The sequence below is a fragment of the Trachurus trachurus genome (genome assembly GCF_905171665.1).
Source record: "Trachurus trachurus genome assembly, chromosome: 21".
Taxonomy (NCBI): Eukaryota; Metazoa; Chordata; class Actinopteri; order Carangiformes; family Carangidae; genus Trachurus; species Trachurus trachurus.
In genome coordinates, this window is record NC_139899.1 from 26,016,619 (window position 1) to 26,032,927 (window position 16,309).

The following is a 16,309-nucleotide window of genomic DNA, read 5'->3' on the forward strand; positions in this document are numbered from 1 at the left end:
ATGCCAGTATGAGTATCAAGGGGCCGCTCCTTAATTGCGTGGCTGACAGCGGCTGCCTTTTCACGCACAACGACCGACACACACACACACACACACACAGACACACACACTCCTCAAAGATGCTTTTTAAAAAGCCTCCCTCCCTCAGACAAACCGAGCGGCATGTGTGTCATCTGTCCTCGCTGCCGTCTGAACCCTTCAGCGGCTCTGGTGTCATCTGGCGGAGGCACGCTCCCCGGGCGTCGGTACGACACCGTGTCACTCCACACCGGGCTTGACTCGAGCTCCGGGGTCTGCGGTCGGTCGGTCGGTCGGGGGGCCCGGGGGCCGCGGCGGCAGTCAGGTGCTGTAAATGGCTGTCGGGGCTGACAGACGGATCACCACTCCACTGAACGTCCCCCCCCCCCCGCTGCACCAACCAACCAACCAACCAACCAACCCGGTGGTGTGTTTGGATCCTTTCCTCGTGTTGTTTAGATGTGTCTGGAATCTCTGAATTCATCTCTGTCAGTTGTGTTGCTATAAAAGCACGTGCAGCTTTGTTCTCCGGCAATTACTCATTTCCATTTTCTCCCATCTGTTCCTCTCCTCTCCAGAGAGGAAGGTGTACGTTTCATGGTCTGTCAGCTCACTTCAGCTCAAGTCCTCTCTAATAAAGGCCTCGTCTCTTCCACTGGGGCTGTGTTGTCTCTTTCCTTGCACTTGTACACGTCTATACTTTGGCCTTTTTACCCACTTCCACTCGATTTTGGCCCAAGCGCTCGGTTTTGCGCGTTCCCATGTCGGGGTAGGGCGCCCCAATTCTTTTAAGAGCATGGGGAAGTGCTTTTCAACTCTTAAAACTACCCCTTACATTGAAGGTAGACTGAAATTACCCATGATACTTTGCGAACTGTTGTTGTTCTTGCTTTTTCCGTTGTATTGCAGGTGGCGCCAGCTTTTCAGGCGCATTATTGCCACCTTTCTTCGTCGTTTTGTCAAACAAATGAAGATCATTAAAGCCCAAACGACACGTGTCCCAGCTCTCTTCTCTGCGGCACCACAACACAAACACACTCCCTAACCCGCAATCTTTTGTTTATGACAAATAAGACTACACAAATACACATCGTAATATAGTATATGTTATATGACATTACCCATCACTCCATGTATTGATTTTTCACTGGCTTCGTTGTAAACAAATGCACATGGCCGAGAGGAGGGTTAGCAACACAGAGGAAAAGCGGCCAAACTTGCATCGTTCCTCTTTAAACCTTGATATTGATACCAATGGAGTGGGTTGGACTGAACTATCACTCTCCATACAACTTGCATCGTTCCTCTTTAAGGGAAGAGAAATGGGATTGTGCCTTTTGTCATAGGAGAAGACGGTTGCCCTCCTCACCCCTCCCTCCTTCCCTCCCTCCCTCCCTCCCTCCCCCCTCCAGACGGCCGTTTATTCTTGTTGCCGAACAGACGACTGTCAGTGCAACACTTGCCTCGGCCTGGCTCAGCATTCTCATTAGCTGTTCAGAGGTCAAGTTATGGGCGTCGTGGCCCCCCAGGTTAAGGTTAGGCATTAGGAGTGTGTAAGCCGATGCTGGATGTTTGCCTTGGCCCTGACCTGTACGGAGAATCTTCAACTACTGCTGTCTAAACACAGGCGGTGGGGTTTATAAACACTCTCTGTTATGCTGATGGACGTTCAGCTGATGCTTGTTTGATTTACAGCCGTCGTGATCCGTGACGTACGTGCATTTTCTTTCCAGATCCATCATGCATTGTTGTGCTGCTGCTGCTGCTGGTTTGCTGAGTGCTTCACAGGAGATGCTGCTTCTAATTTTATTTCAATACACCGAAGAAATGAGCACTTAGCAACAAAGAAAAAAGACTCCTAAGTAAAGGGAACATTTGTGTAAAAACAAAAACAAACTATTCCTTTTCTTCTCTTTGATGTTTTATTCCTTTTCTTCTCACAAATTTGGCCACATTCACCTATAAATGTATTTACGTCCTTCTGCTTCTGGAGAAACAAGCTGCCGTTGAACGTGGCAGCACAACAGATATCTTGTGGGGTTTAACTCAATAGAGTCAGAATTAATGACAACTGCTGTCTAAACAGATGGAGGCCAAACAGTAGAAGGAAATTAGGAGGGAGGAGAGGGGAGGGAGGAGGGAGGGGAGAGGAGGGGAGGGGGGGTGGGGTCGTTGAGGAAGTATTCCTGGACTGTTATTTCACATGGCGAGGCTGCAGGCCAGACTTAAGGCAGGATATATCACTTAAACCCTACCATGCGCCTTAGCATAGCGCTGCGCTCTTCGCACGGCCGCTGGCAGACGCTCAGCCAGTCCCTCCGCCCCTTCCTCCCCCTTCCTCCCCCTTCCTCCTCCTCCTCCTCCTCCTCCTCCTGAGCAGCGGGTCTCTCCTCCTGCCTCGCCGAGGATCAGACAATAATGAATAGAGGATACAGGAGAAGCTCGCTAATCCACCATCCTCCAGCATGAAGGTTGCTCGGGCCTGCAAGAAGTTCAGATTGCTGAGATAGACTGATTGGGAGGCTATTTGAGGTGGTCGCCAGAATACCGCCGGATTAATCTGCGAAGTGTTTTGTCCCGCGACGGCAAATTGTTGATGAAAGTGGAGCCGGGAATGTGAAATATGAAGTCTGAGCTAGATTTGGTCCTTTCCATCCTTTTACAAATCACATAAACGTCCACTAGGCGTCGACTTGCATTAAAAATGTATACGGTACTTTGCCTGAAAGTATAAGAAAGAAAAAAGGGAGAAGAGATAGAAAAAGTGTTAAAAATGGGAAGAATTGACACACAGAAATGGGAAAACACCACTAATAAACACTGTACCAGAACTTAGATTTCAAACATTTGCCAGAAGGTTACCAGAAAGATGCCAAGAAGCTAAATAAATAAGCATTTTGATGTGTATAAGATCTTAAAATGGTTATTTGAAGGTATAATATGTAAGGATGAGATGCAGATACATCAAATCCAATCCATTTTATCGATAGTGTACATTTAAAAACAACAGGTTGACCAAAGTGCTTTACAACAGAGGTAAAATAAATGGATAAAATCAACATTAAGTAAAATATGAAAGCAAGAAAATGAATGTAATCATGTAATATTTGTGTTTTTTTAATGCTAATGTTTGAACCGATTATAACACAACTTAAAAACAGGGCTCATAGCAGCTTGTGCACTGACCTCAGTCTGAAGGACTTGGCACAAACTTTCTGTAAAAAAATCCAAAGGATGTGATATTTACACTCACTCCCAAATGTCTGACCTCAGTGTCTCTCCTCTGCTGCTGTGTTACACCAACAGTAGCTAATGTTATCTTAGACTGAACCACTTCCATCACAAAACAAAACGTGCATAAGATTTTATGTGCATTATCCCCAGACTCCAGACTTAGTTTAGTTTTATCCTTATTTCACCCCGTTCAATACAATAAAATTACACAATAATATACAGTAAAACATCCGCTCTAAGTCCGGTAACACGTGTTATTTATAATGTTGCATCAGAGGAGTTTCATCCAGCAGACTTAGCCGTGCTGACGCTGCTGAGTCTGGTGCCACCAGGCCTTTCTCCACACACTCGCCTGCGCTGCAGAGTCAAATATAGTTTATAGTTGAACTGTAATAACAGTGTAACTTTAGTTGCCTCATCTATCAACATGATGCTCGGTCAATCACGCTCAAGTCTGTTTGTGTTTGTCTCATCGTCACTATTTTAGCCGATGTCCAGGAAGCTGACTTGCAACTCGCCTGTGGCTGCGGATCACGAAACTAAAATATTACGGTGCAGTTAAAGGTCCAGTGTGTAAAATGCAGGGAAAAACCGTGACATCTAGCGTTCAGGTTCTAGATTGCAGCAATTGCAAGTGACGGTGGCCTCCAAGGACCAAAAAACCTGTTGTGGAAATGGCGTCTTCCACTATTCTTCTCACTATTCTCTACCGACTAACTACTAACTCACTCTCTCTGCTGTTTCCTCCTCCTTCTTCTTTGTTGCGTTATTTATGCACGCAGCTCTCTGGCTGGCTGGATTTTCCCTTCGGGCTGCTGTACAAACATGACGGTGCAAGATGGCGACACTCTGTAAAGCAAGACCCTTGCTATATGTATATGTAAAAGAAGAATTACAAGGCTACGAAAACCAATTTTTCAATTTTATTTTATAGCAATTATACACTTATACAAATATATTCATGGGTAGTATATTCAGATTTTCCCAATAAACCGTGCCAAATACCTGAGGAGGGAAGACTATGCACGTTATGTAATCTAAATGTAATGAGGATGAACTGCATTTCGTGTTTCATTGTCCGTTATGTGACGAAGACAGGCAGTTTTTGAGGCCCAAGTTGTTTTGGGCAGATGATGAGCTAAGGTTGGAATGGTTTTTCAGAAAAGAAGTCTTTACTATAGCTACTTTCATAAAAAAAGTTCCTGGACACTAAGAAAAGGAGAATTATTTTTGTGAATTCCTTCCTTTCTTTATAGGCTGGGCACCTTAACTGGTGCATGACACTGAAATAAATATAAATTCATTCAATTCCTTCATATAACACACTGGACCTTTAAAGAGTTAAAACTTTGTGTATTTCTGAGTTGCCGTGGATCAGTCTAGACACTCACGGTCCCCAGAGGTTGGATCCTTTCTGACTTTGACGACCGGCTGAAGTTTCCTCCGAGGGCTGACGTCTCTATATTTTCCAGTGAAACGTCTTGACGGCCGTGAAATGCAGTGCAGACATTCACGGTGCTCAGAGAAGGAATTTTAATAACTTTTGTCGGCGACCCCGCCCTCTCTGACTTTTTTTTTCATCTCACGCCACAAACTTTTGTGCACGAACACTTTCATGAGCACGAACACTTTGCAGTCTTGATTTACTTCATCTAACTCTGTCATGATGATGAAGTGACTTGTCAAAGTCTGTGAAGCTTCTGACCAAGAATTCATTCAGTCGCATGTGATTTGCAGTGAGAAACAAAATGAGCAGCAAACCCACAAAACAAAAAAACAAAACAAACAGTTTGGCCTTGAGACATTTTAGCTGTTAACATATTTTTCAGCTTCTTTCAGAACTTTTTTTTGTTGTTTTGCAGTCGTGTGGTTAGTTCATGCATAGCAGCCTCGCTGAATTACAACCCATGAAGAAATAAGAAGAGGAAGAGGAAGAATGATGGCCTCTCATTGCCACCGTGCTCCTTCGTGCTTTGAAGCAGAGACACGACTTGTATGCCCGTCCTGCACGAACACACTACGCTACACTACGCTGCACTACCTGAGGCTAAAGGTTCACATCATGCGAGATCATAAATACCGGATGTCCGTCTGTTAAAGCGTCCTCTCCTCCTGTCAACTGAAGATAGTGGAGTCTCGCTTTCGGTCAGGTCATCATAAATAGAATCAGAGCCGGAAATTAAAACTCGAGGAGGGTTGGAAAAGCCGTTTGTTTCTCTGCCAAAGCGACTGCAGGATCAGACGAAAACCTACCAGCGGCAGTTTTATTGGCATTTGACTGGTGGCTGGTGTTAATCAAGGCACTACAGTGTGTGTTTATGTGTCTGTGCGCCTGCAAATTTGGCAGCAGCATGTGAGAACACGGGGTGTGTGTGTGAATCTCTCTCTCTCACTACTCTCGCTGCTTCTCTCTCGCTTGTACTTGATTTAAACTCCTGTGGTCAGTGGTTGTGTATTCGGTCAGTTGAGTGAGTGAGTGTGTGTGTGTGTGTGTGTGTGTGTGCGCGTCGGGTGATCTGTCAGTCCGTCTTATCTTTCCAGTGGAAAATTGACGTGTCACGTTAGTTATTCTTGAGCCTGTTGGAAGGGTTGAGATGGCAGCAGGTGATGTCTTTTAAAAACCCACCAAACCACAGCCCACATGTCCTAGTCACTCTGCGTACATTACTCATCCTGGAGGCATGCACACTGCACACACACACTGCACACACACACACACACACACACACTTCACACAGACACACACAGTCCATCTTTTTTTTTTTCTTTTTTTTTAAAGAGCAAATTGAGTGGTCGAGGTTGTAAATTCACTTGTCTCTGATTTCAAGAGCTCAACCTTAAAGTAAGTGAACGCTCACAGTAAAAGTCAGAGGAAACGCTATAAACTGAGTTTTCTGTGCATGTGAGTCGTTTTCAGGACGTTATCTAAATATTTTAACATTTCTTTGCCTTGTAATACATGTTGCATATTGTACACCTTTTATACAAACCAAAGGGAGACGCACAGAGCCGATATACTAGTTGTTGTTACTCCAAATGTATGTGACATTTACATATTTTGTTTATATTAAATTTGCTGATAAATGCTGTTTTTTCGTAGGTTTGAAGTTTGAGTCTGTTTTTGCATGTTGATCAAATAGACGCTTGTTTATCCTGTTACATGCAGCGTCTGTTGTCTGTCTGACGTCTGCCCGATTTCACGTGAATGCAACATCAAGAATACGTTTCGATATGCAACCGCACCGCTAGATGGGGGTAATTCCTACACATTATACCTTTTTAAAGTAAGTGAACGCTCACAGTAAAAGTCAGAGGAAACGCTATAAACTGAGTTTTCAGTCCATGTGAGTCGTTTTCAGGACGTTATCTAAATATTTTATCATTTCTTTGCCTTGTAATACATGTTGCATATTGTACACCTTTATACAAACCAAGGGGAGACGCACAGAGACACAGACATAGTTGTTGTTACTCCAAATTTATGTGATGTTTATATTAAATTTGGTGATTAATGATGTTGAAATTAGTTTTTTCGTAGGTTTTTAGTTTGAGTCTGTTGATCAAATACAAGATGAACTTATAGGTGTCATTTTGACGTCTTATACCTTATTTTTTTAAGCTTAAAGAGGAACTATGCACGATTTTGAGCTTAACTATGCAACATTTTTACCCTAATTAAACGGATTTGGAGTAATTGTGATGGTTTAATAAATGGAGGCTCTTTACCTTCCACGCGTGTGTCACTTATTGCGTCGCTTGGCTGAAAAACCAACTTTGCAATATCCGTGCCGTCGCCCCGGTCTCCCAGCTCTCGTCTCTGCGGCACCGCGACACAAACGCGCCCCATTAACCTGTAATCTCTTGTTTATGACAGATTAAACTACACAAATATACACGGCGTAACATTGCATATGAGATATAACGTTTTATTACACGGCTCTATTGAATGCTGCTCTCTGATTGGTCCAGCGCTGCGTTCTGCGGTCTGTTATTTCTGTACGGTACGGACCGTCGTCATGTATAACAGACCGTTGCTAGGGAAGCCGCTCTGATCAGCGCAGCACAGAAAAGAGAAACTATGCAGGATATTTACCTTGTGTTTCATTTTTACCGTCATTAAACAGCTTCGGACTAATATTGATGTTAGATAAATGACTGGTAACTTGCTACAAGTAGAGTGGAGGCTCCTTCACATGCTGCTGGAAACCAGACCTGCATCAGAGCCTCTGACCCGGTGTCAGCTCTCCTCTCGTCTCGGTGCAGCTGGCACCGCGGCTCCGGCTCCGCGACACAAACGCACCCCGTAAACAGTAAAGTTAATCTCTTGTTTATGACAGATACGACTACACACAATACACACATCTTAACACGTGTATGGTAATCCATCGATCCACTGATTGATTATCAAAGGCTTCAAATGCACGAACGGGAGGAGGCTCGGCAAAACAGCGGAAGAGACCGGTCTTGCAGATTCGCTAAATGCAATTTTAAATCGATGAAAGTCGTATTTTGATCAACATTATGTTTCAAATTAATTATTTCACTCGTAAACCGTGTAATAAGCGGGATAATGTATAGTTGGTCGGTTGTTATGGAGAAATAAACCCCTTCATGTTGTATGGAACCCCTCCGCTTCGCGTCGGGGTTCCATACAACCTGTCGGGGTTTATTTCTCCATAACAACCTCCGAACTATACATTATCCCTTACATCTACCACTCTAGTGATTGATTTCTCGCTGGCTTTGTTGTAAACAAATGCACATGGCCGAGAGGAGGGTTAGCAAAATAGTGGGAAAAACGACCGGACTTGCATAGTTCCTCTGTGATTTAATCAGGAACTCACGTGGAGATCAAGATTAGATTTATGTAGAAGCAGAAAATAAGATTATTAATTGATTTTACCTGTTGAAAATGATAAGTAATGACACGTACAAGTAACAGCCCTTCCATTTTCATCAGAAAATAGTTCCTTCTCCCTGAGCCGGATTCACACATAAGTCCTCAAATGTTTTTAATTTGTGTTTTTTTTTACTCATACCGATCATTTTATCTGTTCATCATGGTGCACTCATGATATCTATTTGATGGATATTTTGGTTCTTGAATTCCTCGCTGAGGTGTGTTTCAGTTCACGGCGATGAGACATCCTGTTTTCCTCGTCTCTCTGCGTCGCGGCCTGTCGGATCCGTTCTACATCTCTGTCCATCTGTGTGAATCAGTCGAAGTAGCCGTGTAGTTATCATTCCTGAGGTCTCTTGTGAGTTTCGTCTCAAGTCATATGATCTTTTTAGGAGGGTTTTTTTTCTACGACCAACCTCGTGTCACCGAGGTGGTCCCTCCCCGAGGAGGAGATGCCCTCGGTCTGCAGGTTACACGACGACTCGGGTCAGTCTCATTTATGAGGAACCAAATTATGCAGCCGGGGTCTTCTGTCTCTTCTGTCCGTTTCCTCATGTTACGTTTTTATTCTGTGTTGTATGAAAGGGGATTTTCAAAGTAAAAGCCAAGCAGACAGGTTGAGTTTTATTTTAATCTTTAAAATTTTCTGAAAACGGCATCAAGACAGACAGACATATAAATTGCAGACCAGGGGTATTTATAGTTTAAACCCTGACACACCAAAACAAATCAACATGAACTTACTCTCTCACTCACTGCGCTTTTTCCCGATCGTCTTTCTTATTCTGTCTTTACAGAAAGGTTCAGTTAGAGGTCCTGTGCTCCACCACGACTATTTATAACGAGGGCCTGAAAGCCAAGCATTGGACGGACACACACACACACACACAGAGTCCTAGAGACCCTTAGACAGGTGCCAACTTTTGAGCCGAAAAGTGTGGTGTGGTGTGTTGTGGTGGGGTGTGTGCATGGGGAGTGACTGTGGGCTGGTGTCGGAGGAATGCGTGACCTCGCCGGCCTCTGCCGCTGTTTGGCTTTGATCGGACATTCCTCTGGAAGTTTCCTCCTCCTGCTGTCACTGCGCCGCGGGGCAGCGATACGGCTCCGTCTGTGTGTGTGTGTGTGTGTGTGTGTGTTTTCATGTGGATGATGGAAAATGAAGTGAGAGTGTATTTTTATTGCTAGTACTTCATTTTTTATTTTTTATTTTTACAAGGAAACACAGACGGGATAAACCAACGCCGGGTACGACTGTTATGAATTATAGACACACAGAGTAACAAATGTCTTGATTATTATTGGTTGTGTATGAGTAGTAGGTGGTAGTTAGTGGTTGGTAAAGTACTGTCCTCCATCTGATCCATCCTGAATATAATAATAATTATAATTTAGTATGTTTAAAGTCCTCATGTGTTTCACTGCCTTTGTTTTGTTAAAGTTTCGATTCATACGAAGATTTATCTGTGGTTTGGTTTTTAAAACCAAAAGACCATCTCAGTTTTAGTAGTTTCCCCATCTCCTCTCTCAGCTTCTCTCTGGAGCTCTAGAAACACCAGGTTGGTGTCGGCCAATCAGAAGAGAGGAGGCTTTGAGAGTCTCTTCTGATTGGTTGACTGTTTTTTTTGTTTTGTTTTGTTTTTAAAGATATTTTGGGGGCATTTTTGCCTTTTTATTGACAGGACAGTGGAAAGAAAGACTGCGGTAATGACAGATCGGCACAGGCAGGAATCGATCCACCGATCGCTGCATTGGGGCTGGCTCTTAACCACTCGACCACCAAACACGACTGATTTCTGAGTGATTTGAATAAAAATAGAGTAGATTTCAGGTTAAAACACTCAGAGGAACCAAATCCTGTAAATGTTGTACAGTGGTGGGTCCAGGTGAGGGGGCGGGGCCTCTTTGGCTGCTTAGTTGTGACATCACAAAGTTACAGGAAGTCCTGACGGCTTGTTTTCAAGGCTCAATTTCTTTTCTTGTGGCATTTCTCTGTGGACTGAGTACTTACTTAATCCTCTTTGTCCCAGGTGGGACATAAGACTGCGACGATCTGACTCCAGCGGGACCTGTCGTGCGCTACATGGTTCATCTCCTTTAGTTCGGCCGTCACGGTTCATCGCCAGGTTGTTTTAGGTCGGCCCTGACTCCTTTTTTCCAGCTGGGCTCCATCTCAATGCGACCTTTGGGATACGGTCTTCATTCATTCTGAGCACATGGCCCGCCCAGCCATCGTAGTCGGTGGCGTTTAATTTCCGTCACAGCGCTGGTGCACTTGGTCATCCTGCGCAGTTCTCTGTTTGAGATCTTCTCAGGCCAGAAGATGCAACAGATTTTGCGGAGGCATCCATTATGGATGGACAGAGTACTTTGATAACCCTTGGGGGGGGGTGTTCTTCAAATCCATTGGTTTTTTCTCATTTTGAACATAAAACACAACAGATTGTAATACAGACATCATATACATTTACATGTTTACAAAAAGAGGTCATTAAAGTTGTATTAACTTATGCATCTCAAAATAAATAAAAAATAAACAGACAGATGAAGGGGACATAAAACCTTCCTAAATAAAAAGTTCTTCTGTTTTTTTTTAAATGAGAAAAACAAAACAAAATGGGCGGAAAAAAAGAACTGTCCTGAAATTTAAAATAAAAATTATCACCTCATGTTTCAGGATGTCAGAAGTTTGTATATGGAGAAAGTAAAGGGCATTTTATGGGTGGTTAGGAGTCAGGGAAAGTGTTGTGGCTTTGTGAGATACTCTGATTGAGGACTGTGTGTATGTGTGTGTTTTTATGTGTGTGTGTGTGTGTGTGTGTCTGAGGGACAGCATGGGACTGCTCTTGATGATCTAAGGAAAAAGCATGTTGTGGGTGTGTTTCGGAGTCTCGAGTAAGGACAGGAAGTGTTGTGGCTGTGTCGGGAGAAAGTGTGTGTTGTGGGTTTTTTTTATGAAAAAGCCTGTGAGTGTAGAGGGAGTCTTAAATAACAACGCTCTGTGTGTGTGTTCGTGGGAGCATGGAGAAAGAAAGGCTTGTTTGGGAGGAGGAGGAGGAAGAAGAAGAAGAAGAAAAGGGGACATTTGAAAAACGATTAAGATAATAAAAGTTTTTATAGTTTTGAAGAACAATGTGTGTTTTCTCATGCTGTGATGTGGGTTTGGATGCGTTAGGGTTAAAGTGTGTGTGACATGGGAAAAGGAAAAGGGCAGAGGCATTGAAAAAAAAAAGACAAAGAGGAGAGTTGATAGTGTGTGTGTGAGAAGTTTCAAAGTGAGGAGCGTTTGAGCTTTGGTGTTGGAGAGCAGTCGGGAGGAGAGGGAGGAGGTGATTGGCCGAGGAGGAAGAGGGGAGTGTTTCAGAGCGGTAAGGAGTCTCAAGGACTTCTTGTAAAGGAGTGGACAAAGAGGCAGAGCAAGTCAGAGTGAGTGAGTGAGTGAGAGCAGCGAGTGTCTTGAGGAAGCAGAGGAGAGAAAGAGAAGGGAAAAAAAAGAGAAAGGAAGGAGGGATTCCTGGTAGGAAGAGAGGTGAACGAGAGGACAGGAAGGAAAGCAGAGACTGGGAGAAAAGATAAAAGTCGGAGAGAGCAGCAGCGGAGGAGGAAGGAGGAGGAGAGGGAAAGAAGAAGGTGAGAAGGACACAGAGAGAGAGAGAGGAGCTGACGAGGGAGAAGAAAAACAAAGAGGAGAAGAGGAGAAGAGAGGAGGGTGAGAACATTTAGAAGAAAGCGAATGTGAATAATGAGAGTTAATGAGAGGGAGAGTTAGTTTAACAAGTGTTTGACAAGTCTCGGCTGAAACCAAAACCTCACACACACAGAGAGACAGAAATACACACTGAGGAGGGAGCTTAGTGACAGGAGCTGGTGTTTTCGTGTGTGCTCCTCCTCCTCCTCCTCCTCCTCCTCTTCTTCTTTCCTCCTCTTCTTCTTTCTTCTGCTACATGCTGTTGTTGGCCTTAACTGGCGGCGGGTCACTGGGGCGCCACTACATCGCCATGTTCGAGGCCACGCAGAACGTCACGCTCAAGCCGACGGAGACCTGGAGGGAAGCGCTGCTGGACACACGCGTCATGGACCTCTTCTTCACCGTGAGTAAACCACAACAACGGTCCATTTATTATATCACCATGTGTTGTGTTTATGTCTTTCTCTGGGATTTAAAAATGTCTCTTCGAACTTTTTTGTTTTTTATTGAAGCGCATTTTGTTTTACTGATTTAAAATCCCTCTTCGGTTTAATTTTACACGGGAACAGCTCTGAATTGTCTTGACAAACGCCACAGATGCTCGGCTTTTTGTCAATTAATTAATCTGCAGCGGTCTCGTCTGTATCTTCTCCTCCACATCTTTCTGTCAGAGTCAGAGTCAGAGAGGTCACCAGAGTTTCCTCGTGTCCTGCTTTACCCTTTCTTCTTCTTTTCTTCTTCACTTTCTTTTCCTCACGTCTAGCTGGCGGTTTTATTTATTTTTGATAAACAAAAGAGACAGTTTGTCTTTTCATGTCGGTGAAGAAAGAAACATCTCACTTGACCCCGTCATTTTGGCACATGTTATGTTACTGTAAGCTGCTGCTTTTTTTTTTTTTTTTTTTACTGCTTTTTGTGGGTTCCATAAATGCACCATTAAGTAGATTTATGGCTGCTTTGCTTTGCAAGTGGGGTCTGTGTTATTGTGTTACTGTCCAGAGGAGGAGGACCGCCCGGTGAAGTAAATGTGTATTTTTGTGCAGTGACTTTGTGTGTTTAAAGAGGTCGGCCCACGCTGGCTGAGCTAAACGCTGCAGCGGCGGCGGCAGTAGAGGGGGGAAAGTGTGGAACAAACCGGTCAGCGCTTCTTCTTCCACTCTGCATCCGTCCAAACCGTCTGGCCGCCCACTTGCCAGATACTGATCTGCTCGCTCTGCCCTTGTTTGTTTTTTTAAAGCTTCCTTTTGCCAAATACTGCCACCTCGGTTTAGCCCTGTACCTGTCAGATACCTGCACTCGTTACCTCTGATGCCTCCAAATAGCGCTTCTCCATGACAAAAGCTCTCTTATTACAGCCCTTCTCTGCCAAATACTGCTCCATTACCCCAACTTTTTATCTTTCCATTGCAAAATATTGGCCTCCAAAACCTCCTTCTCCTTCCCTGCACGTTGCCAAATACTGATCCGCTCTCAGAGCCCTGGGGGTCCTGAGTCCTGACACACAACGAGCCGTCGCGCAGCATTAGGGTGATGTGGAGTCGAGATCCGTGAAGATTCAACGCACATGATCTTAATCCCGGTTTATAATCTTTGTTTAATGAGAGGGATAAAAAAAATACAGACTCCATGCTGCTGCTGTTCGTTTTCTTCTAATGCAGGTGCAGAACGTAGTGTAGCACAGACATGTTGGCTCGGTCGGGTTGTTGTAGTGCTGTGGTGTGTTCAAGTGCAACTTTTCACAGGAGACGAGAGGCGACTCATCTCATCGTTTGTGTTTTTTTTTTTTCTGCTGCTGTTTGTTTGAAGTCGGTGCTCGAACCCGCCCGTGATGCTGCTTCTTTAAGCTTCCTGAGCATCATCTATTCTGTACCTGTATTTTTATTCATTCCAGTAAGGCCTAATAAAGCATATGGATTAGTCTTCTGAATGACTATTAGGTTTGAAAATTGATCGTAATTTACAGATTAAGGTCTTAAAAGTTTGTAGTCTGCCTCACAGTAAAAAAAAGTCGACCAGTTTATTCAGCTACAGAAGCAGAAACGTCCAGCCTGGAGTTGTGTTTGGTATCAGACATTCGACCAGTGTTTGTCAACCTTTTCTAGCTTGTGATCCTTTTTTAAAAGATTTCATAACAAAACAAGATTACACTTTATAGTAAGTACACACCATTAAGCATTAGTTAAGCATTAAATACTGAATTCATCATTTATAACAGTTAAAAATGTTTTACTCAACATTGATAAGCACTAACTGTATTTATAAACTACATACTAATGAGTATTAGGGCTGCAACTAACGATTATTTTCATTATCGATTAATCTGTTGATTATTGAAACGATTGATCGATTAGTTGTTTGGTCAATAAAATGTTTAACAAATGTTGAAAACTATCAATCAGTGTTTCCCAAACCACAAGATGAAGTCCTCAAATGTCTTGTTTTGTCCACAAACCAAAGAGATACTCAGTTTATTGTCATAAAGGAACAAAGAAACCAGAAATATTCACATTTAAGAAGCTGAAATCAGAGAATTTTGACTTTTTTTCTTAAAAAAACTACTCAAACCGATTATTCAATGATCAAAATAGGTAGTTTAATTTAATCAATTATTGTTCAATTAATCGATTAATTGTTGCAGCTCTTATGAGTATTCATGCGTTATAAATGAAGAATTCAGTATTTATTAATGCTTAATAGTGTGTACTTACAATAAAGTGTTACCCAAAACAATACACAGATCTAATAAGTCCTGCTCATATCACGTTTTATTCTAATAATAATCCAACATTCAGGACTGAACTGAAAACAGAAGAAGGTAAAGATCACCTGTTGTTTCACCAACTTTCTCTCTACTCTCTTTATTTTTAATCTTTCAGGTGTCCATAGAGATTCTCCAGTTTTTGCTATGGATGTAATCTCTCTCTCTCTTTCTCTTTTTTTTCCAACGCTATCTTTTCAGCATTGTTGCCTTTTTATTAGACAGGACAGTGGACGTATGACAGGAACAGACAGGCAGTAAATGAACGTCCCGCTCAGGATTTCCTCCTGCACAAGGACCAGAGCTGGTACTGTATGGGACGACGTGCTCTCTAACCACCAGAGCAGCCCCCCCGCCCCCCTGCATGTGATCTTTTAGTGTGCAATCAGACCGAGATGGCAAGTGATGCTGTCTCATGGTATACGATGCGGTCTGGCAGCGACGACATAAAAGTCCCTATTATTGGCTCATAACGGTTCCCACAGTTTGGAGCGGCATGAAACGTCTTTATCAGGAAGTAGCGGTAAATACTGAGGTTCTCGTTTCCCTGTTAAGTCTATTTAGTGCTCGTGTTTTAAGAGATGCTCAATGGAAACTCTTGGTTTTCATTCCTGTGGCCGCGTTTTATAAAGGAACTTGTTTCGGTGTCGTGTTCGCTCTGTTATGCACCTCAGAGCATCATCTTCTTCTTCCTCCTCTGTGTTTTGAACCACAGAGGCCCAGCTCTGGTTTGACGAGTGGTTTCTAAAAAAAAAAAAAAAAAAAAAACAGCACTGAACATTAATTTGATTTTATTGTTTTCCAGAAAAATACAGATTTATTAGCTGTCATGCAAGTTTAGATGTAAAAGATTTGGCCAAGATTAGAATATTGTGTCGTTTTTAATGGATTTAACATGTGAAATTCGTCACTGGATGAATATGAGCTCCAGCTTTTTGTCATTTGTCTTGAAGATCAAACTCTCGTGTCACTGTATTTCATCCAGTCATCACATTTGTTAGCATCTTTCCTCTTCAGAAACACAGTCGGCGTCTGAACCTCGGAGTTTCCTCCCTTTTTTTTTTCTTCTTATTTGCTTCATGTGCAACAACATCTGGTCTAAAGTGAAAATAAACAACATCAATCTCCAGAGAAAACAAACATATTTCAGAGCTACTTTGAAACGTTGCTGGTGATTAATCGCCGTGTTGACTCTCTGCGTACTTTGCTGTCAGTCGCGGGGACTCGGCATAACAGTCGTGAACTAGTGAAACAATCACTCACTCTCTTGCTGTACAATCTGCAGATGCTTATTCTCAGTTTTTCTTTATTCTTTTTCTTTTTTTTTTGTGCCTGATAATCACCCTCCTCTGCTCTGCTCGGTGTAAACGTTTTCATGCAGCTGAAAGTTTTGAAGTCGTGATTGTCAATTCTCAAAGCAATCACAAATAACCGTAATTGGCTCCTGAGCAGCGCATGTAATCAGAGATTTAATACACAAAGCAGCAGTACATGCCCCCCCCTCAACATCCCCCATAATCAAGGATTTGATTGGCTGATCGCAGCCGTTTGGCACGGATATAAAAAAAAATGTTTGTCATGTTTCGGTCCGGCTTCTCTTTGCTGCAGGAATGTGCAGGATGCGTTTTGCGTTGGTTTCAGTTTTCAGGCCGTCGGTCTCATCTCTCGCTCCGGTATTTCTAGTAGCTCAACTGTTTGTTATTGTAAGGCTGCT

General features: G+C 43.1%; 1 protein-coding gene across 1 annotated transcript in view; it reads left to right on the forward strand.

Moving 5' to 3' along the window:
* xpo4 (exportin 4) overlaps nucleotides 1–16,309 on the forward strand; it is a gene marked incomplete at its 5' end in the record, with an annotated part of 79,877 nt that overhangs the window by 20,027 nt on the left and 43,541 nt on the right. Inside the window, one exon of the mRNA XM_083997150.1 lies at nucleotides 12,127–12,240. Within this exon, the coding sequence (XP_083853276.1) occupies nucleotides 12,127–12,240 (114 nt within the window). The remainder of the gene's footprint in view (nucleotides 1–12,126; nucleotides 12,241–16,309) is intronic.